The sequence below is a fragment of the Doryrhamphus excisus genome, chromosome 6 (genome assembly GCF_030265055.1).
Source record: "Doryrhamphus excisus isolate RoL2022-K1 chromosome 6, RoL_Dexc_1.0, whole genome shotgun sequence".
NCBI lineage: Eukaryota > Metazoa > Chordata > Actinopteri > Syngnathiformes > Syngnathidae > Doryrhamphus > Doryrhamphus excisus.
In genome coordinates this window covers 13,474,660-13,497,748 of record NC_080471.1, presented here as the reverse complement: position 1 = coordinate 13,497,748, position 23,089 = coordinate 13,474,660, and the positions used below count along the sequence as shown (strand labels likewise).

General features: G+C 40.8%; 2 protein-coding genes and 1 non-coding gene across 7 annotated transcripts; 1 reads left to right on the top strand and 2 right to left on the bottom strand.

Annotated features, from left to right (window-relative positions):
• Window positions 1-175: 175 nt before the first annotated feature.
• trnay-gua (transfer RNA tyrosine (anticodon GUA)) lies at window positions 176-263 on the bottom strand. The gene is given in 2 exon segments: window positions 176-211; window positions 227-263. It is a non-coding gene; the product is annotated as a tRNA-Tyr (tRNA).
• A 1,122-nt stretch (window positions 264-1,385) lies between these two features.
• On the bottom strand, window positions 1,386-9,507 carry LOC131131106 (methionine aminopeptidase 2-like). Of its 2 annotated transcripts, none has more exons than XM_058075482.1 (11): window positions 9,181-9,507; window positions 8,354-8,476; window positions 8,207-8,272; window positions 6,543-6,645; window positions 4,732-4,893; window positions 4,474-4,655; window positions 3,875-3,969; window positions 3,128-3,224; window positions 2,951-3,054; window positions 1,841-1,956; window positions 1,386-1,754 (listed from the first exon to the last, which is right to left on the bottom strand). In XM_058075482.1, the coding sequence occupies exons 1-11, from the start codon at window positions 9,425-9,427 to the stop codon at window positions 1,502-1,504; spliced, it is 1,548 nt and encodes a 515-aa protein (XP_057931465.1). In that variant the 5' UTR covers window positions 9,428-9,507; the 3' UTR covers window positions 1,386-1,501. The 2 variants fall into 2 exon arrangements, with proteins under 2 accessions (XP_057931465.1, XP_057931466.1); XM_058075483.1 differs by having other exon boundaries at window positions 8,354-8,473.
• Window positions 9,508-10,796: 1,289 nt separating this feature from the next.
• LOC131131282 (uncharacterized protein C3orf20-like) lies at window positions 10,797-21,873 on the top strand. 4 transcript variants are annotated; one of them, XM_058075860.1, is made up of 17 exons: window positions 10,797-10,831; window positions 10,986-11,178; window positions 11,245-11,321; window positions 11,965-12,323; window positions 13,907-14,062; window positions 14,144-14,234; window positions 14,446-14,658; window positions 14,759-14,908; window positions 14,984-15,104; window positions 16,074-16,193; window positions 17,415-17,559; window positions 17,713-17,947; window positions 18,822-18,896; window positions 18,989-19,349; window positions 19,476-19,592; window positions 21,033-21,175; window positions 21,259-21,873. In XM_058075860.1, the coding sequence occupies exons 2-17, from the start codon at window positions 11,128-11,130 to the stop codon at window positions 21,395-21,397; spliced, it is 2,553 nt and encodes an 850-aa protein (XP_057931843.1). In that variant the 5' UTR covers window positions 10,797-10,831; window positions 10,986-11,127; the 3' UTR covers window positions 21,398-21,873. The 4 variants fall into 4 exon arrangements, with proteins under 4 accessions (XP_057931843.1, XP_057931844.1, XP_057931845.1 ...); XM_058075861.1 differs by lacking the exon at window positions 10,797-10,831 and having other exon boundaries at window positions 10,926-11,178; window positions 21,108-21,175; XM_058075862.1 differs by lacking the exons at window positions 10,797-10,831; window positions 21,259-21,873 and having other exon boundaries at window positions 10,926-11,178; window positions 21,077-21,147.
• Window positions 21,874-23,089: the final 1,216 nt, after the last annotated feature.

Genomic DNA, 23,089 nt, shown 5'->3' with positions numbered 1-23,089 from the left:
AGCAACATAGGGGTCATCAGATTGCATGATAGAGGTTTATCATACTTAAATATTGATTGTAATACTACATGGTACAGGTTTATCACACATTAAAAAAAAAGTTTACTGTAATACTAACAAAAAACGATTAACAAAAACCTAAAAACTTCCTGCATACATTTCTTTCCAAAAAATGTCCTTCGAGCCGGATTTGAACCAGCGACCTAAGGATTTCAGCATTTCGCCTCTACAGTCCTCCGCTCTACCAACTGAGCTATCGAAGGTACACAGATAGAGCCCACACTTATACTTTATGTATGTACGTATGTCGATGTCAGTCAGTTGTAATTGTCAAAATTGATCAAATTAATGTTAAAATTCGCAAAACAGTCAAATTGTGGCCTCGTCGGGTAAAGAATACGCATTGCTTAGCTTGCTAACACAAATTAGCAAACACGTCTACGAAAGAAATAAATAGGGGAAAGAAGGGACGAAACGGATTGTGATATATTTATGTGTGCCTCAACACCGACTATATCTGCTTTAAACAGGATTCGAACTGAAGTATCAACGTTTAGATTCAACTTTATTGAAAACACCACTGTAACATAACACGAACCGAAGCAACCAATCAGCGTCTCATATTGCAACGGGACTGTCCAACTTGCAGTTGTGCTATAATATAGCATATTGTCAACAACAGTGGTTGTTGATGTCCATTAATATGCATTGACCTCTGACCTTATAAATGTTTCTCTGAATGAATGGGCAAAAACCTCCACAGAACAGTGTTTTGGTAAAGTCAAATTTCAAGTCAAAGTTTCCATGTTGATGTGCATTTATTGTATTGATTGTGACTTTTTCAACACTCCACAGAAAAGACAAATTGAAATGTGTTTTTTTTTATGCAGAAGTGTCTCCCTCCTCTGGCTGAAGAAGAGAACTTCACTAGGTGAATTGGACAAGTGAGTGGAAATCCGACTTACATAAATGCACCACAAGGGGTCACTATTATTATATTAATGCTCTTTGCATTGTAAGGTTTTTACCTGATAGCATTGTCAGACTTCAGCATATGGTAATATATCATAGACATTTTCTTTCAACTTTTAGTTCTGTCGATACTTACGTTTTCCTTCATTTTGTTGTCTAAATCCATCCACGCACACATGAGCAAGTCAAGACTTAGGATTTAGGAATGAATGGGATTTAAACTGTAAGATACCCATCCATAATAATGGGCTTTTTGTTTTTGTTGAAGGCAGATATGCATGCAAACTAATAAGTATATTTTTAAAATGTATTTGCGTTAACTTTAATTTGATGGATGACACATGTATATGCTTAAAGAATATCCTGCAAGATTTATTTTTAAGAAGACGTTCCTTTAATAGGAAAACCTGATATTTTGCACATCGTATTCCACTTCATTCCATAAAATCATCATATATTGTTATTAATCCCCATTTATTTCCATGTAAAGTTTCCAACTTTTGAAACAACTGACTGTTTAACATGTGCGCTAATAGTCATCTCCACGACTGACCACCTCCTTGCAGGTAGGCCTGAGGAGGATGGTGTGTTCATACTGGGCTGTGTAGCTGCCTTTGATGTCACACAGAGGAGGGTAAGGGTCCACAATACCCAGGTCACACAGGTTCTTCAGCGCCATCAGGTACTTGCTCTCGCCCAGCCGGTCCAGCCAGCGGCGGCAGAAAGCCAAGGTGCCGAAATTTTCATTGATCACATTCAGAAGGTGCTTGGCCCTTGGAAGTCTGCATGATGTACAATATGAAGATGTGAAATCTGACTGACAAGGACGGATCATGGATATTTTGTGAACATTTGCACCAAATCAAACCTTATTGGCACGTGGCCGACATTGAAGTTCTTCATGTAATGAGAGCACTCCATGTCATCGTAGACCGCACCTCGTCCTGTGCTGCCAAAAGTCTCAATGGCATAGGTTTCACCTTCCTAGGAAAACAAACTTATGGATAACTATACAGACGGCCTTGAAAACAATAAGGGAACCATATGTAACTACAAAGTAAGTAAACTATAGTGGATCCCCATATATTTGCAATTCAGTAACTAACTAGTTATACTTTTTTAGGAATGTATTTATTTGTGGGAAAACATGCCAATTTGTGTTTATAATCTCCATGATTTGGCTGTTTACTGATAGAAAACCCATCTAACTTCAATTTGCTTTGCTTCTATTTGCAATCAATTGATGTTTACATCCATACTCACACAACACAAACCAACAACCAAATCATGAATTACATTCAAACATTGCAATAGTACACAAACAACAATGGCTAAATGAACAAAAAGGCTTGAATAATACCAAAAAAAAACTATAATGAAAAAAAGAATAACCCTCAAAGCAGCATCGTATCAAGCGGTTGGTCTCTATCAGAGTGTGGCTCTTGTTGATAACAGGGCAACACTGATAATCAAAGTGCTTGCAGCCCTGTGGCACACCCTACCCACAAAGTCAACCAGGCAATCTGCTCACACAGACACACACACACACACACACACACACACACTTAACTAAATAGGCCAAGATGCAAAGCTGCCACATCAGCATCCTTGGTGGACTCACACTTGAAATAAAAAGCTTGACGTTGCAGCTTGCCAATTAAAATACTAATTTGTGTCCAGATAGAGTGACCTACAGTCGCTTACATGGCAGCTAGGAGCCATGCAAGGACATTGTTCCTCCCTGTCAGCGAACGCAACACAATTCATGGCATTGAAGAGCAAAATGAAGGTTTTGAACAGGTGTTGCTACCCGATGCGGCTTCTAATTCCATTAAAGGTGTAATTCAAGTGCTGACAAGCGAGAAGCTGTCAGTGCAGTGAAATGGAACGCTTCCCTGCACCCTGCCGTAACCCTAACGAGACACATTTTCTCCTAATTGCGCTCCAGATTTATTAAGACCCAAGGTCATGCACACACCTCCATCCGTGTAGCCTCTCCACCTTTTACAATAGGGACAGTTTTCCCTGAGTGTATCCTGTATTGTCCAATAGAGTGGCCGTTGAGGTTCCTGATTGGCTTCACTGCGACAAAACAAAGTTAATAAGCACAAATATTGTATATGTATGTGCATGTACATAAATGGCCTGGTATCACCTTGATATGTTTTGCCATCTATCTCCACTTCATAAGACTCCATGACCTCCTGGATGGTCTCGCCAATGTCACACAAGCGTACGTCGATACCTGCAAACTGGAGCACACACGTCGCATCATTCAAGTAGGCATTTTTCTCTAATGGTTGTTACTTAATGGAATGTAGACATTCATTCATTCATTTTCTACCGCTTATCCGGACTAGAGTTTGCGAGGCTGTCTTCGGGTTGCCAGCCAATCACAGGGCACATATAGACAAACAACCATTCACACTCACATTCATACCTATGGACAATTTGGAGTCACCAATTAACCTAGCATGTTTTTGGAATGTGGGAGGAAACTGGAGTACCCGGAGAAAACCCACGTATGCACGGGGAGAACATGCAAACTCCACACAGAGATGACCGAGGGTGGAATTGAACTCCGGTCTCCTAGCTGTGAGGCCTGTGGGCTAACCACTTGGAAAAAATTAATGACGGTAAACAAGGTTCTATTGAATAATATAATTTTAGCAAAAGTTAAAAAGGCAATGCTATTATATGATGGCAAAACAAATACTGAAAATATTCAATAGTATGAGAAAGGGTCTCCAAACCTTTTACTGATATTCAATATCAGAAATGGTAAGCAAAAGGTTGTACATAAACAAACAAACCTGAACGTCAACAGACAAAGTAAAAATAATATTTTATTGCACTGTGTCATACAGAGAGTGTATATTGTGGTCATTTGAATATAAATTACCTTAATACCAGTGTTAGTTGCATCCCTTACAGCCTCCAGCAGTCTGTCATATTTGGGATTGAAAGTGACAGTGAAGGCGCAGTCTATTATCCGACCTGAGGGAAGGAAACAACATATTGGAGTTGATGTCGTATAAAAACAATATTATGTATAAGTAGTTTTTATATGAGAATGAAAAAATACTGTGGCACCATACTTCACCCAGTTTAATGCTATAAATTGCACAAACATTACAAAATATATAGTAGAAACTTCAAAGTAGATCAGTAATCTGTCAGTAATTGTAGTGACACTTGTTGTTAGGCAGAATTCACAGTCTCATATACCGACACAAAAATGAATTAAAAGATGACACATTTTCATTGTAGTAAATATTTAGCATGGACATTTGACAAAATTTACCATGTAGGAAATTAACGTCATCATTTAGTCATATAATGTCAAATAGCTCCGGGAAATCTGACACGGCAAGTATTGCGTACTGATTAGCATCTTGTCTGCTCATTGGTCTATCAATGAAACGCACAAATATCGGACAGTGACACGCAATAATCGCCCTATCATTATATATTCAGTGTGTGGCATCCATAACTACTCACCGTTGATGTGAGTTCCAAAGTCTATTTTGCAGACGTCGTCATAGTGCAGCACTGTGGGGTCCCCTGCATTTGGTGTGTAGTGGGCGGCGCAGTGGTTGATGGAACAGCCAGTGGGGAAGGCCAAGCCTGCCTTTAGCCCATTTTCCTTAATTAGCCTCCTAGAGCAGCCCTCAAGCTTCTCACTGACAGGAAGAACAAAGAACATATACATCAACAGTCTTGAAAGCAGTTAGTGATTTGGCAGGGGATTTGACGCACCAGATGTCAATCATTGTCATGCCCGGCTTGATCCAGCTCCTCACGTAGGAGCGGACTTGACGGTGGGCCTCGGCTGCCTGCCTGAAGTCGCTCCACATCTCCTCATTGGCCGAGTCGAGAGCTCGTTTCTCCTCACTGGACGTCCTCCATGCTGCACTGCGTCTATAGTGGAAGGACATAGCGGCCACACGCTGTCATGTTGCTAAATAAATACAGTAATGGCCGTGATGAGACCGCACTGGTCATGTTTAGTTCAGTTAAAAGCAACTCGGTTTTGGTTGGTCAAGTGTGAATGCGATCATCCAAAGTTTGATGTGTTGGATCTCAGTCCACTTCAAGTGTGAATTACTTGAAAGCTACATGGACCCAAGACATGGACCAGTGTTAAAATGAAAATATGTAAGGGAAAGTATTTCGGGAAGAGTGGTCTTTCTGTTTTGCTCTTTGTCTTTGTGGTAAATATAGCAGACATTACTGTAACTATCTACATTATATATCTACATTAAATATCTACTGTATCTACATTTCAGCTAAAATGAAAGGAAAAGTATACAAAACTGTGGTGAGACCAGACATGATGTTTGGTCTAGAGACAGTGCCACTGAGGAAAAGACTGGAGGTAGCAGAGATGAGGATGCTGAGGTTCTCATTGGGAGTGACCAGGATAGATAGGATCAGGAATGAGTACATCAGAGGGACATTACATGTTAGAGGCCTTGGATATAAAGTCAGAGAGGCCAGACTGAGATGATTCGGACATGTCCAGAGGAGAGATAGTGAATATATTTGTAGAAGGATGCTGCGTTTAGAGCTGCCAGGTAGGAGGCGTAGAGGAAGACCAAAGAGGAGGTTTATGGATGTAGTGAAGGAGGACATGAGGGTAGTTGGTGTGAGAGAGACAGATGCAGAAGACAGGGTTGGATGGAGGAGATTGATTTGCTGTGGCGACCCCTGAAGGGAAAAGCCCAAAGAGAAAGAAGAAGATCTAGATATTCCAACCAGCAGACAACATTCTGATTTGGAATATAATGCATATGTTCTTTATTGTGCAGCCTTTGGTCCCTTAACAAAAATACCAGTGTGAACCGTAAACCAACTGTACAAAGGTACATATCAACTGTCTTATTGTTTGTTTTTTTGGTCTTGACCAGAGTGCTGAACCACAAGTGTGAAGGCAGCCTACAGCTATGTCTCAAAGTCAATACTTTCGTGAGTACGCTTCAGTATGTATAATACTGTGTGTATTTAGTAGAGTGTGTACTTAGTTCCTGAAGGCACACATTTTTACCGAGTAGTGCTGTCCTAAATTGGTTATTGTTGTTGTATAATCATTGTAAATGCAATATTTATCCTATTCCTCTTCTTCAGCTCTCTTTTTTAAATTGTGCATCGCAATTTCTCAAGTGGGGCGGCACGGCGGTCGAGTGGGTTCAATTCCACCCTCAGCCATCTCTGTGTGGAGTTTGCATGTTCTCCCCGTGCATGCGTGGGTTTTCTCTGGGTACTCCGGTTTCCTCCCACATTCCAAAAACATGCTAAGGTTTGAACGTCCATAGGTATGAATGTGAGTGTGAATGGTTGTCTGTCTATAAGTGCCCTGTGATTGGCTGGCCAGAGTGTACCCCGCCTCTCGCCCGAAGACAGCTGGGATAGGCTCCAGCAACCCCCGCGACCCTCGTGAGGAAAAGCGGTAGAAAATGAAATGAAATGAGTTAGTCAAGTTAGTTCCTCCCTTGCCAAGAGTGTGAATGCACTAAGTTCCTAAGTTTGAAAACTACAGCATAAAAAGCGAGCATGTAGAGGTCACCCACCCATCTTTTGAGGGCGGGTATTCGCACTCCTCTCCTCTTGGGAATTCTCCATTGGGGTAAAGCTCGCAAATGGGAACTGTTGGTGGGTCAGTCTGTCCCTTCACTGTGGCCCACATAGACAAGGAGAGTACATTAGATATTAGACAAATAAAAGAAAGAAGTAATGTGTTGAGATGTATTTTGTTACCCTGTAACTAATAACTAATAAGTGCATAATGTATAAATTACCTTTATAGCTTGTCAGAATGATTAGAAGCACTGCAGCATTTGTGCAAATGTAGACAAAAGTCAGACAATTTGGAGTTGCATGCATGCAGCTGAAAGCATAAAGGCTAAAGACCAGCAAGGGCGCTCCCCCCAACAAATAAACAATCCCCAAAATGATGTTTTCTTGTGTCCCATTTTTATCATCATCACCCCCCCAATTGACTAGAATGGAAATTACCAAACAAACCTTTTCCTTGTTTAGCAGGTGCATAGTTCTACTATATTACTTGTATTTAGTCCAGGGGTCTCAAATATGTGCCCCGCGGGCCAAATTTGGCACGCAGGACACTAGTTTGAGGCCCCCGCCTTGATATGAAAGTTTAATGTTAGTGCGGCCCGCGCAAGTTTGATATGGATGCTGTATGGTATCATGTACCCAGAAAAAATTATTACGTTTGATTAATGTTCATGTTACAGGTTAAATAACTGTTAATAGTTATCCTCCCTATCCGTGTGGAAGTGGTAAGTTTTTGGCTATTTAAGTTTAAAGGAAATAACTTGAAGGCTACCGTTTAGGTTGCTAGCTCTCTAGTTTGTGAGTTAGCATGTGTCTCAAGACCCTGCAGTTGCGCAATATGTTGTAAATAAAAAGAGCATAAATGTGACTATAGTCGTGTTTTGTCATGTCTACAGGGCTCTAATAATGCTTTGTTAATTTTAATCTGAAAAAAATAATTTGTCTACCCACCAACTATATGTGGTTTCTTAAGTTTTTATTATTTGCCGTTTTATTGTTATTATTATATTTATTTATTTATTACTGATTGATTGATTTTCTTTATTCTTGATTTGTTTATTTAGTTTTAATCTTATTGTGTGTAGAAGATAATTGAGAACAGTGGAATGTTTTATCAGAGCTTTTCTTGTAGAAAATCAAAACCAAAGCAAAGTTTATTCATTTTTCTGTTTTTAATTTGCTATTCGCTATACTAATGGCCAAAGTGAAGTTTTTTACATTTTTTTGTTTTTAATAAATGCGTTGTTTTTTTTTTGGAAAACCTGATGCGGCCCAGTCTCACCCAGACCCTAGCTCCAGTGGCCCCCAAGTAAATTGAGTTTGAGACCCCTGATTTAGTCATCAGAGAGTAGTTAACTTATCTTACACTTGTATGACAGGTAAAACATTGCCGCAAGATTAATACTTTTCATTTTATGATGGTGGCTGTTTGACCCTGGTACTGATCATTTACATTCCTATTCATTCCGACAGGCAAATTATTTTGGATGTAGAACAACTTGAAAGTTCCACTGTAGTATATTGTACAATAGTAGTTTGCAGTGGTGTTGACGCACACTACTTTATACTGAGAGTTGCTTGGTTCCCTTATTTAGCAAGATAAGACAGTAAAAGTATTACAGAGACTAAGTAGGACAAGAGAGGTGTGAGTCCAACTCACATCCTTTCTTCTTTTTCTTCTTCTTCTTCCTCTTTGCGGTTGAGTTCTCCCCGTCGTCGCCATCCCCTAGCAAGTATATCACTCATTTCAGGCTATAGTACCGATACTTTCAAAAACATGTATATAAAAGATGATGGCACATTTTACCTTCTTCACCATCCTCGTCCTCCCTCTCTTTGTCCTCCAGCGTTTGCCTCTCCAGCTGTTCTGTCACTTCACCAACACCTCCGGCTTCTCCATCCTCCCCCTCGGCCTTGTGTGCCCCCACTGCTGCAAAGTCACATCACCCCACCACAGATGCATGTTGCAGGTAAACATACACACACATACATTAACACACATGCAAGTGATTCATGATTTGGGCTTTTTGAGCAACTGCATTCACTTGGAACTTGGCAAGGGATGTGCATAATACCTATGGCTCAATATCCTCAAGGGCATACAGTATGTATAGTATACCTTGCAGCATTATGAACAGCTGGCCAATTGGAGCGTGTTCAACAACGTCATTAGTTTGATCTTCTTGTCCCGGCTGCAGTTTTGTTTATTTCTTTGAAAAATGTTTTTGCCTTGCATGAATGTATATCATTTTACATTGTCTAGTGTAGTTATTTTGGAGTCAAACGCATTTAAAATGTGCATTTAAAAGTGGACACTTTTGGTTATGATGACACATTTTTAGTGAATGTTGCAATATGATCTATTCTCATGGGAGACTCTGCATCATTTCTAATACAGTACAAATATTTATGATTATTATTGTAGTTCACAGTGGTGAACAGACAACATAAACACCATTAAGCAGGATGCAATACAACTCTACACTACTACAAACCACAATAAAAATAAAATACACACTCTTTGTATTGCTTCTAATTAGCTTGTACAGGTGTACCTAAAGTACTGTCTCATAAGTTTAAAAGTCTCCTACTCTGTCATAATGTATTCTGGAGGTGCTCATTTAACATACTCACCTGAAGGTGCCGTCATAGCCTTGTTCTTCTTCTTTTTTCTCTTCCTTTTCTTCAGCGCTTCGGCTGAGTCCAGATGCTCCCCGATGACAAGTTGCAGATCCTCCATGGTCGGCGGCTGAGCGCTGAAGTGGCGCAGAGAGTAGAGACAGCTGCTGGAATGCAAGTCACTAAGCGGTGACAATGTGGCATAGAGCAGCTGCAGCCAATAAGAATGTATGTAACAGGCTTGAGCTGTACTACTACCCATCTTCAACTGGAACTGTCAAAATATATCATATGCATGCTGGGATATTGCTGTAAGATTAAAAGTGCAAAAGAAAAACTGTATGGGGGTATGTGCCAGTTAGCACATCACAGCAAATCTATTTACTTTGTGATTATGCCCTCTAGTGGCTTTGTACTGTATAAGGATGGCATAAGAGGTGGTGATGATAACCACAGAACCCATTCAATCATAAATTACACATAATCATGTTTTTTTTACAACCTACATTAAATTATAATGATTTTCTTTTAATTATCAATCATAATTTCATCTGTCCATTTTCTATACAGCTTATCCTCACTAGAGTCGCAGGCATGCTGGAGCGTATCCCAGTTGTCTGGACTGGTCGCCAGCCAATCACAGGGCACATATAGACAAACAACCATTCACACTCACATTCATACCTTGTAAATTTCCCGGCTGAGAGATGAATAAAGGTATATGTAATCTAATATCAAATCTATGGACAATTTGGAGTCTCCAATTAACCTAACATGTTTTTGGAATGGGGAGAACATGCAAACTCCACACAGATCAAACCCAGGTCTCGTAGCTGTGTGGCCTGCATGCTAACCACCCCTCTACCGTGCAGCCTCATTCATTCATTCATTCATTTTCTACCGCTTTTCCTCACAAGGGTCACGGGGGTGCTGGAGCCTATCCCAGCTGTCTTTGGGCAAGCGGCGGGGTACACCCTGGACTGGTCGCCAGCCAATCACAGGGCACATATAGACAAACAACCATTCACACTCACATTCATACCTATGGACAATTTAGAGTCACCAATTAACTTAGCATGTTTTTGGAATGTGGGAGGAAACTGGAGTACCCGGAGAAAACCCACGGGGAGAACATGCAAACTGCACACAGAGAGATGGCTGAGGGTGGAATTGAACCCTGGTCTCCTAGCTGTGTGGCCTGCATGCTAAGCACCCCACCACCATGCAGCCCTATTAAACTAAATATGAATATTTATTTTTGAACCAATGTTAAGGTAATATGTAATTTCTATGCAACAATTGTTTAACATTTTTATGAAATGGGGCTCATATTAAGTGCAATTAACTCTAGTAAACAATAAATTTTGACTCAAAATTGAAGACCATATAATAAACCTAATCTAATATTTTGTATATCCCATAATATAATACATAGAAGAGTTTATGCTATTTCTAGTTTCTCTTCAACCGCCATGTTAGAAATGACACAAATAGAAATGATGAATGAAATGAAATTATAACCAGCTATCAAGTGAAGCAACATTGCTCATAGCATGTTGCTAAGCGAAGGGCTTAGGTCGTTAGCTTATTAGCGCGTTAGCTTTTTAAAAAGGTGCTCTCTGGAGAATATAGTGGCTATCAAATGGCCATGGTGAAAAAACGTCAGGTGAGGCGTCACCATTGCAATTTAGTATCCTAGCAACCAGGGCGTATCGGAAGTATACTGAAAGTTCGGGGGTGTTATTCGACCCGACGATATAATAAGTGGGCATATTTATGACGGTGATATGCATTTAAACGACTTCCTGTGTGTTTTCCAGGCTATTCAGGGGACGTTTGCAGTGAAAAATGCCTCGACGATCGTTGCTTTGTGTCGCTTTCTGACGTAGCCTGGCTCCATTTCAACCCAAAAGAAGGTGCGGGAGTGAAATGTGAATAAAATAGGGCACTTTACTCCTCCACATGACTTCGTTGAACGAATTCTTCCCTCAGCCTTTGTATTTCTTTGACCAGGTGGGCTATGCATGTAAACTCAGACATTATTAAACTTGACTTTAATGAAATGTGTGTCTTTTGCAGCCCGCAAGGCCGCCGAAAATAAAAAAGGTGAAAGTTGTACAGGTGGATAAAAATAAAGAGGAGCCGAAAGAAAAAAGGTATGCATACCTGTTAACATTGGGATTTGAAAATAAGGGGCATTTTGTGGTCTTGCCAGGAATTCAAAACTCGTCTGCCACTGCCAATGCACACCCTCACCATTGTTACCTGCAATAGGCCTACCTGAGAGGGTTTTTTTTAAAATGCAAGTTTAAATATTTGAAATTTATGGGATGCGTATGGAAAATAGGGCAAAATATTACGATATACAAAATGAAACAATGCAATTAAAAAGGCTGCACGGCGAACAAGTGGGAAGCATGCAGACCTCACAGCTACGAGACCAGGGTTCAATTCCACCCTCGGCCATCTCTGTGTAGAGTTTGCATGTTCTCCCCGTGCATGCGTGGGTTTTCTCCGGGTACTCCGGTTTCCTCCCACATTCCAAAAACATGCTAGGTTAATTGGCGACTCCAAATTGTCCATATGAATGTGAGTGTGATTGGTTGTTTGTCTATATGTGCCCTGTGATTGGCTGGCGACCAGTCCAGGGTGTACCCTGCCTCTCGCCCGAAGACAGCTGGGATAGGCTCCAGCACCCCCGCGACCCTCGTGAGGAAAAAGCGGTAGAAAATGATGTCCCAAGTACTTGTGTGGGTTTGATCAGATTGAACTGCTGTACCTAATTGCTGTATTTAACAGGACAGAAAATGGCAAACAAGGAAAAATCAGCAAAAAAGCACAAAGTGATGAGCTTCCAGACACACAACCACAGGATGAATCATGTGAGGAGGAATCCACAGAAGAAGTCGAGGACGCCTCCATGTCAGAGACCCAGGACCCCTTGTCCTGCCTCAAGCGGGACGCCCCTCATTTGTTGAATGAACTGGGTTGTTCAATGTCCCAACACAAGTGGACACGGTCACAAGTTGGAGATATTCTGAACTACACCTGGGCAGAACTCAGAAGCGCAGACAAGACGATTCGTAACGATAAGCAGAAGTCATCTGGGAGGAAGAAAAAGTCACAGAAGAAAGAGCCAAAAGCAAGCGAAGTAGCAGGTAAGTCAGTGTTTGGATCATATTCATGTGTTTAATCCTGCTTTCAAGGAAAACCAATGTATTTTCATCAAAGATCCACACATATCTTTCTCTTTTTTGTGTCTTTTAAAGAAACAAAAGCAGCTAGCATGTGAGAGACACACCTATTTTGAGCATATGAACAACTACAAATGGACAACCAAATGATCTCCAAAGTATTAGCAGACATTCCATGTTCTGTTTATACACGGCTAGATGGACTGTGTTGTGATATCATGTGCTATGTGCTCCATCAGAATCAATATATCATGGTGACTTACTCAATGGACAGTTGTCCTTCTGGTCCAGCTGGTCTGGGCTGTCTTTACCAGTTTATTTTGGGCAGGTGGAAAAACATTTCTATCCCTGTGGGATTTCTTCGCTAACAATTCTTCACTTAATAATAATAATAATAATAATAAATTTTATTTATATTGCACTTTACATTACAGAAATCTCAAAGTGCTACAAAGAAAGCATAAAACCTACAGTGAAGCAATAAAACAACACAACAAAAGTTATATATATATTTAAAAAAAGGCTAAGAAAAAGCCTTTATAAAAAGGTAAGTCTTTAGGCTCCGTTTAAAGGAATCCACAGTCCGTGGCGTTCTCAGATGGTAGGGAAGAGCATTCCACAGACTGGGAACAGCTGAGCAGAAGGCTCGATCGCCCATGCTGTGCAGCTTGGTTCTGGGGAACCTGAGGAGGTTGGCTGTGCTAGAGCGGAGGGTGCGTGAGGAGGTCTGGGGGAGGAGGAGTTCCTTTAGGTAGGCTTGAGCGTCACCGTGTACACACTGGTGGGTGAGGAGGGCGATCTTATATTGAATCCTCAGTTCCACAGGGAGCCACTGCAGTGATTCCAGGATAGGGGTGATATGATCGTATTTTCGCACCCTCTTCAGGATCCTAGCAGTGCTGTTCTGGATGTATTGGAGCTTGTGAATGCTCTTGCTAGGGATCCCGATGAGGAGTGCATTACAATAATCCAGCCTGGAGGAGACTTATTGTGATGCAATGTCTTGGAGCAATGTCCTCCTCGCCATATACACAAAGCCTTTCCATCGATTATAATACTGTATGCCACTCAGAAACATTCCATTTCTGTTGGCATGGCTTGGTAAATGCCATTTTCACACCACCAAGCCATGTTGGTGTATGACTTTCCCCCCATCTGCTACAAAGTTTTTGCACTAGTTCCTATCTATGGGCTCTGTGAAATCAATGCGCACAGGAAAGAAGTTCAGATGATGTTTAAAATGATCAAAATACTCTTAAGTATTACGTATAATTGTGACTGTACCTGTTACTACATGGTCAGAGCATGTATGTATATTAAACCATAAAACAAAGTTTTTTTGTTAGTTTTTTATTGTCAAAATAGGTGGGTCACATGATGTGCTTTGTTAGCTACCACATGCTGACTGTTCTTTTCTCTTTAGAATACACACAAAAGGGAAAAACGGATTGTGGATGATTGGCAAAAAAAAAAATAATGGCTGCATTCACACTTGTAATTGGGTACTGGTGTGAAGACACCTAACATTTGTATTTTTTTTCTTCTAGAATGTGCAGACGTACCTGATGAAGTGTCTGCTGAGTGTATAGCGTCTGTTCAAGAACAAGTCAACCAACCCACCGACCCCCCCACTAGTCCCACGATGCCCGACATTCCCAACCAGACCACTGCATCCAGCACCATTGAAGAAGAACCGGGTGAAAGTGAGTTGTTGACTGAACCATTCGTTGGAATTTGGCTTTAATGTTAAGCCTCCATTGCCTTGATTTTTTTTATGTGTCCAGGTTGTTTTATCCCCCTTTTGAGTGAGGAAACTCCTTCGATAGAGACGTGTCAATGGGTGGTGGAGCGACTGCAGGCCACAAGAAGTCCACAGTATGTTTTTGACTGGTCTTATGGCATTTATGCATTTAATCCAAATCACATTTAGTCCACACTTATTTTTGCATTTCATTTTTATTGTCATTTTCTACATTTTACAATTGTATATCTTTTGTTTTAGTTTATAAATTACATTATATTTCTTTTATTTATTTGTAATGATCATTATTATTTAGCTTGTCAAAGTGTCTTCATCCTCTCATAGAAACCCGCAAGCAGACGAGCAGGAGTTAAACAAATCTCCCATCCTTTGTCACTATTTGGATGAAGCACCTGAAGTGGAGGAAAATAAAGAGACGAACGAAACCGACACACAGTGTGTCGCTAGTGAGTTTCCTCGGATACCAGAAGTGAGTCAGCGGGATACTTCACTGAGGAAATTTCATTACAGAACCAACAATGGGACCTCATTCATATAGTATCCTTTCTCACACGGAGCACAAAAACATGTCGATTTCTAGTTAGGGGAGCCTTTATTATATGATTGCTGCTGTTGCCCTTGACCCTGCCCCCCTCAGCTACCCGTCGAGCCACATGGCAGTGTGTCACAGCCACTCGGGTCTGCCCTCTGGAGGATTTTACACCAACGTTTTCACTGACAACCCTACACCCATCATCCTGGCTACTATCACCATGTATGGCCATGGCTATGTAATACACCCTGGCAGGTGGGTCCACTGTATGTTATTATATGAGCTATCTATTATATATATCTTATGTCTTGTTGTTTTTTCCCCTTAAAGTTCTGTTGTTACAGCAGTGTGGGACCAGCATGGTGGATTCATGTGTGACCGTGATGGCAATATGAAGAAGGAGTGGAGCTGGAACATAGAGGAAGAAGTTCAGGAGAAGATTATTGTAAAGGTGATGTTAGGTACCACATCATAAGATTATCATACCACTGTGTGCCACAAGGAGTGATGGTGAGTGGGGCGAAAGGAACTTATCGTCATTAGGGCCGTAGGGGTATACTGGAGCCGATCGAAAGGAACTCTGATGTTACGTTTTTGTTGCTTGGTTTCCATTAAAGTTATAATAGCTTATATTAGTTAACAACGTCATTTATTCTTACTGCAACAATTATGCAGGATGGCTGCACAGGGTTTGAGTGGTTAGCACACAGGCCACACAGCTAGGAGACCCGAGTTCAATTCCACCCTCGGCTATCTCTGTGTGGAGTGTGTGCATGTTCTCCCCGTGCATGCGTGGGTTTTCTCCCACATTCCAAAAACATGCTAGGTTAATTGGTGACTCCAAATTGTCCATAGGTATGAATGTGAGTGTGAATGGTTGTTTTGTCTATATGTGCCCTGTGATTGATTGGCGACCAGTCAATAGAAAATGAATGAATGAATGAATCATGCAGGATTTATTATAAAACGCTGTAACTTTTTTTGAGCTGTGCTTAACATCTTTTCCACTTGTTTTGGTACGATTGACAGGGCTCAGTTACATCAGCACAATAGGTCAGAAAAACATAGGACTGACATACATAAAGAAAATGACCATATGAGGCATTAGTGTCATCAGACACAGCAGTCATTAGATATTGAACTAGAAATGTGACTTATCTCCTCTTAGCTTTGCATGCGATGAAACTGTGTTAGTGTCCGATGTCGTGTACGTCAGCTTATAGGAAGATATGATATGTGACAGGGTCAGTTTCAATGACTGGAAATCTGGCACAAGCTTGTCACATGACAAGCTGAGGCACTTATGATGGCTCTTGACAGGAGCTGTAAATCACATATCAGTGCCAGCTTCTTTCCATACGATTTTTGCCATTTTGCAACCTACTTCTCCATCGTTTAAATGTCACTCTGTGTCCTCCAGTTGTCAAAGGGCATCTCAGTGCGACTGCACAGCGGCACGTCTGCTCTACTCTGCTTCAAGTGTGACACGCAGAAAGTTCAGATCCCGCTTTCTGCTGTACCTTACTTGTCCAAGGAACCGGTGAGAATCATTACTAATGTGTCTGATTTGAATTATTATTTTATATTTGGTTTGATTATAGGGCGGCACGGCGGTCGAGTGTTTAGCGCGCAGACCTCACAGCTGGGAGAAATTACATATTACCTTAACATTGGTTCAAAAATAAATATACATACATAATTTAATAGGGCTGCACGGTGGTGGGGTGGTTAGCATGCAGGCCATACAGCTAGGAGACCAGGGTTCAATTCCACCCTTGGCCATCTCTCTATGTGGAGTTTGCATGTTCTCCCTGTGCATGCGTGGGTTTTCTCCGGGTACTCCGGTTTCCTCCCACATTCCAAAAACATGCTAGGTTAATTGGTGACTCCAAATTGTCCATAGGTATGAATGTGAGTGTGAATGGTTGTTTGTCTATATGTGCCCTGTGATTGGCTGGCGACCAGTCCAGGGTGTACCCCGCCTCTCGCCCGAAGACAGCTGGGATAGGCTCCAGCACCCCCGCGACCCTCGTGAGGAAAAAGCGGTAGAAAATGAATGAATTAATGAGTTAAATTTTATATTTTTATATTATTTTGACAGAATGAGTCATTTGGTTGTCAGAATGTGGCACCTTATTTTGCACCAGTGTACAGTTCCCCTCCATTTAATTTGGTACAAAGGTTATCTATATCAAAAATGCATTCTTTACATAGTGTAAAGATCAGGGTCATATACAGAAAAAGTGGAGGCATGTAGGGATGTAGGCCAACAGTCAGAATGTTCAATGTCCCTACTACAGATGGACATTTTCATGTTGACATGCCCAGGATGACACCACCATTTGTTCACATTCAGTGCAAGCCCACCTCCTTTGCGCCATGCGCATCTGGGATGCTAGCTGTCGAAGCACAAATGTCGGATATCTCTGCCAGCTTGTCGATCTTGTTCGGTAGTGAATTCATGATTTCCCATGATGATAGAGGATACTGAAGCATCTTCACTTCCTAGCCACAATGCTAAGCTGTGATATCGATATGGCTTCTTTACTTTACAATTAGTAAACTGGTAAAACTGATGAGTCCATATGCATAGGAAAGAATATACTTCCCACACAGGGCTGATTGAAAGGCAGCCACTCACGGCGGCGCCATTTCGAAAAAAAAAATTGTATGGTATTTTAATTGGGTCTCATTTGTACCTGTAATAATATTTTTACATGTAGCAGGCTGTGATGATGTATGGAAGCTGACTGTGTTCCAGGAGTCAGGCCTGTCGCTACTGGATGGGGAAGGGATGCCAGGACGGTGGAGGAAAGGAAGTGTTGACATGGCCGAGCTGAAGAAAATTCAACTGAAAGCACAAGACATTCTCGACGCTTGGCTGGACTTTTATCTCGTGGCCACAGGTAATTGTCACTCATGATGCTTCACATACATACTTCATTAGGTACACCCAGTGGCTACAAGACAGCCACGGAATTCAGTATTTCACAATAAATTGCGTCACTGTATGTGGTAAATGTACCTAATGTTGTGAGTATGGGTGTTTCATCTTGCAGGTATCAAGCGTCGTAAAAAAAAAAAGCCAAAGTCCTCATCAAAGACCAAGCACAAGAAACGTAAACGTTCATCTTCAGCGCCTGCAAAGAAATCATCTGTGAAGAAAAAACCCGCCCCTCCCAAAGAGGTTATTCATGAGCAACAAGTGGTGCCCATACCAAAACCAAAAACTAAACTTACGTCCAAACTAAAACCAAAACCAAAAATTCGAGAATCTCCAGCCAAAAACGTAAGGTGCGCTTTCATGTGAAATACACCTTCAGGCAGTGTATTAACAATGTTGTATTGTTGTTGTTGTTTTATTTATGTTTGCATCACAATTTAAAGAGCCGTTGGTGCAAATCTGGATAAAAAGGCAGACCCTCCTCTTATGTTAACATGTAATGTCAACAAAAGTGGAGGGCATTGTTCAGTCGCTCATTTATTCATTCATGTATTTATTTATTTTTGCTTGCTTTACTCTCTTTGCTTTTAATTTAATGTAGTTGCATTTAACATTTGCATTTACGTAATTTAATACCACATAATTTAATCTAATGGAATGTAATTTAATTTACTACTACTCTTACTAAAATACTTACATTTTATATAATACCACACTGTTGTTAGTAAATGTATTTATATTTTGTAAATATATGCTATTGTTTTCCACCCTCGGCCATCTCTGTGTAGAGTTTGCATGTTCTCCCCGTGCATGCGTGGGTTTTCTCCGGGTACTCCGGTTTCCTCCCACATTCCAAAAACATGCTAGGTTAATTGGCGACTCCAAATTGTCCATAGGTATGAATGTGAGTGTGAATGGTTGTTTGTCCTCTCGCCCGATGACAGCTGGGATAGGCTCCAGCACCCCCGCGACCCTTGTGAGGAAAAAGCGGTAGAAAATGAATGAATGAATGAATGCTATTGTTTACTTTCTGAACTGAACTGAAAATTATTAGCCTTTTTTTATAAATATGTAAATGTACATTTTCTTGTTTAAATACTTGTTTTTTATGTATATTTGTTTCTGTAAAGGTGTACAATTTAAACCAAATTGGGATTGTCCTCTATTCATTCAGTCAATAAGTGTCATTGTAACTGTAATATGCATTATTTCTGAATCTCTCAGGCCACTAAAGCAAGCAAGGGAATATCACGTCACACAAGTCGGGCCTCTTCGTATCCATGGAAACATCAAACAAGAGTAAGATTTTTTGTTTTCTAAACACAACTAAATTGATGTGTGTTGCAATGTTATATGTGCATGTTAACCTTGAACTTACTCAATCTTCCCAGGTCAGTGATAATTCCAGGCGTTCCAGATCCTCGCCTCGCCACTTTACCCCCCTACCCTGCCCAGTCTTGTCTCCCCTCCTCGGTCCCCCTCACTGTGTGCCCCCCGCTGCTGAGGGCTACCCTGCTCAAGGACCTCAAGGAGCAAGGGCCCACCAGGCGATGTTGCTGCAGCACCGTGTTCATGCCTGTGCTGACAGATGCGGAGTACGATGCCTTCATCATGGGGCAGCCCAAGTACAGTCGTCAGATCCTGGTTGTGTACGTGACGCTGCCCGTCAAGTGGGAAGAAACAATGGAGAAGGATGCCATGCAGCGGCTTTACCGGAGGACTAACAGGAATAGAACGATGCCATGCACTCAGGTGATGATGCTGCATCACTGGACACTTTATTAGGTACACGTAGAACCTATTCAATAGCTGTATCAAAGATGAAGATAATGCAGTGTAATTTAATACAATACATTATCCTATTTATTTCTTGTTCAGTGCCAGATGGATTCCTTTCGCCTGGTGAGGTACGAGGTGTCAACAGGGGCGCTGGGCTGTCCAGTAGACAACATCCTGCTGCAGCATCGACACAATGTTGCTTCTGGCATGATTCTGGTCAGTATACACTCACAGCATCAAGAATAAAGAATACTGTTTCATGTATATCCAAGGTAAAACCGTAATAAATAAGCCAGATGTGACCAACAAGAAAAAATCAAGCAGCAGTGGCTTCTAAAAAAATCCACATAGTAATATAAAATGATATAAGATTAAATAATAATCTCATCAACACATATATTACACAATACAATCCCTCGTTTATCACAGTTAATTGGTTCCAGACCCAACCATAATAAGTTAATTTCTGTGAAGTTTCATGTTCATTCATTCATTCATTTTCTTCCGCTTATCCTCACAAGGGTCGCGGGGGTGCTGGAGCCTATCCCAGCTGTCTTCGGGCGAGAGGCAGGGTATACCCTGGACTGTTTGGCCAGCCAATCACAGGGCACATATAGACAATTAAGTATCATGTATTTTTTATAAATTGAATATTTTCATAGTTACAGCATAACAAACTTCTTTATGACCTTCAAAATACAGTTTTAACATTGAGACATGAAACTCTGGGTTTCAGAGTTTAGTTTTAACTGGATTATGACCACAATAGTAGCCTGTGTTGTCATGATGCTGATGATGAGTATTATTACACACTATTATTATTGCCTGCCTTATGAGTGCCTGTTGTGAATTAATTCAAACCTGCAATAAGAGCCTGTTGTTCCGGCGATCAAGTATGTTGTATGCGCTTGTATGTTTCACCAAATGACCAGTGTAGAGTAGCATCATAATTTGAATGTGTAATGCCTTACATTTGTATTTTAGTTCATTTTGTCATTTTTATGCTTCAAAAGTCTTCATTTAAACAAAGAAATATATAAAATGAAAAAATGTGATAAGAGTGAATAGTGATGTGGTGAGGGACCATTGTATGTCAGTACATTCTTCTCACCTTCCAAAATGAACTGCAGACTCTAAATTGTCCATAGGTATGAATGTGAGTATGAAAGATTTTGTCTATATCCTGTGATTGGCCGGTGACCAATTCAGGTCAGCTGGGATAGGCTCCAGCTCACTCGTGACACTCATGAGGATGCATGGATAAAAGAATAGAACTTAATATGTTAGAATGCGGCGGTGGAGGAGTGGTTAGCTCGCAGACCTCACAGCTAGGAGACCAGGGTTCAATTCCATCTCTGTGTGGAGTTTGCATGTTCTCCCCGTGCATGCGTGGGTTTTCTCCGGGTACTCCGGTTTCCTCCCACATTCCAAAAACATGCTAGGTTAATTGGTGACTCCAAATTGTCCATAGGTATGAATGTGAGTTTGTCTATATGTGCCCTGTGATTGGCTGGCGACCAGTCCAGGGTGCACCCCGCCTCTCACCCAAAGACAGCTGGGATAGGCTCCAGCACCTCGTGAGGAAAAAGCGGTAGAAAATGAATGAATGAATGTTAGAATGCAATAGTCATTAGATCATCTCCATGTATGAGATAGATGTACATCCGAGGGACGCTGATGTTTTTGGACTACGTATCCAGCGGTAATAGCTTTTCCATCATGGACCTTCAGAAGCAAATATTAAGAACCAGGGAAGACTACCGATCGGGTGTGAGCCTCCCACCGGATTACAAATTCAGGTAGGATGGCAATAAATAAATATTTAATTTAACGAAAACCACACAATCAATAATAGCATAACAATCATGTCTTTGTGTTGTAGCGAAAGGCCAAAGGTGACCATGGCTCCCACTGATGCCCCAGATGCAAATAAGGCAGAAGGTCCACCACTGACGGGAAAGAATGACACCACGTTGACTCATTCCGGAGAAAAAGAATGTCTCAATGAGACATGTGACTGAATAAGATGAGTTGATATCCTGTCAAAAATGTGGTTACATAATCCTGTTGTATATCCTGTTGTGTTGTGAACCTGCATCATAATTATCATAGCTGTCTGCAGAGTGGAAGCACAAACGTGGCATGGGAATGACCTGTAAACCGCTTCTAAAGAAACTGGCGCATTGAATCTATTTGAATATAGATTTCCGATTTAACAGCTTTAGAAAGATATGCTACTGGTAAAAGTGAGTGGTGAGAAGTGGGACATAACATTCTAGTTTGTTTGGCGTCATTATAATATTTTACTTTCTGTTCTCCATTAAACTTCCCTGATGACTGATAGCACCGTGAAAGCGCCACCGCAGTCATTGTTGTGGGTAGTGTCTGAGTTTTACTTCCTCACTCTGCTTCAAATGTAGATGAGCCACATTTGTCGTCTTTTTAAATGGGGTTAAAAATAGCAAATGGGATGTACATATGTGTGTGTATTTTTGTTAGGGTGAATAATCCCAGTGGGAATAAATAGTATGTATTTGTCATTGATTGTAACACACGTTGCAAAGGGGGGGGGGGGGGGGTTCTGGTAAATATGAAAATGTATGAGAATGTAAGCATGAATGGGAATTGATGACAGAGCTGGCATAATTTATTCAATTACGATATTCATGCTTAGAAGTGATATTGTGATTATTTGGGATGATTTTTTCCACATGCACACACAGACGTTCAGGGTCATGTGCTTTAGATTTTAATAAATCCCACTTTATTATTATCATCATCATTATTCTTAGACTCCTTATTGTCCTGTTCTGCCTTAAACAAATGTCCAATGGTCGTCCTGTCATGCTTCATAGAAGGCTGATTTCATAGAAATGAACGGAAAGACAATATAATGCACAATACACCCATGCATGTAATAAAGACAAGTCAGTTCATTAATGCAATTGCTAATCCTGTGAGCTGATGAATGATAGCCAGAGCACCTTGCCAGCCAGGGTGGTGGAGCCACACAATTTGCTAGAGGACGGGCAGATCGAGGAGGAAGTACTATCGTCCACCATACCAACGACAGTGCAGGGTGAGTCCTTGTGTAAAATAACACTGTTTGTTTGTGATGCAGCTGGTTAAGTAACTTGAGCAATGTCCTGGGGTTTTGCTGGGGTGTCCGATGTCCCCACTCTTCTTTTGTTGTTTTGTCTTATGTAAGATTCTGTGATTATATGTGTGGAAAAAATCACTTATTCGATTGGTAACTGCTATGGCGTGGAGAAGGGGTAGGATTTAATAAGCTTTACTTCTTCCTGCTCCTTTTCAGACATGTGTAGTAATGAGGTGTTGTGTGTGTGCATGTATGTGTGTATGTATGTGTATATATATATATAGATATGTGTGCATGTATGTGTGTATGTATGTGTATATATATATATAGATATGTGTGTATGTTTATGTATGTATATATATATATATATATATATATATATATATATATATATATATATATATATATATATAGAGAGAGAGAGAGAGAGAGAGAGAGAGAGAGAGAGAGAGAGAGATTGTAAGTGTATTTTATTGCAAGTGTATATGTGAGAAAGAATAATGTAACATAGTATGCATGTCTGAAATAAATTAAGAAAAAAAGAAAGAAATTCAACTAAAAGTGAATGAAATCAGGGAAAATGCCCATTTCATTCCAGTTCATATACTATATC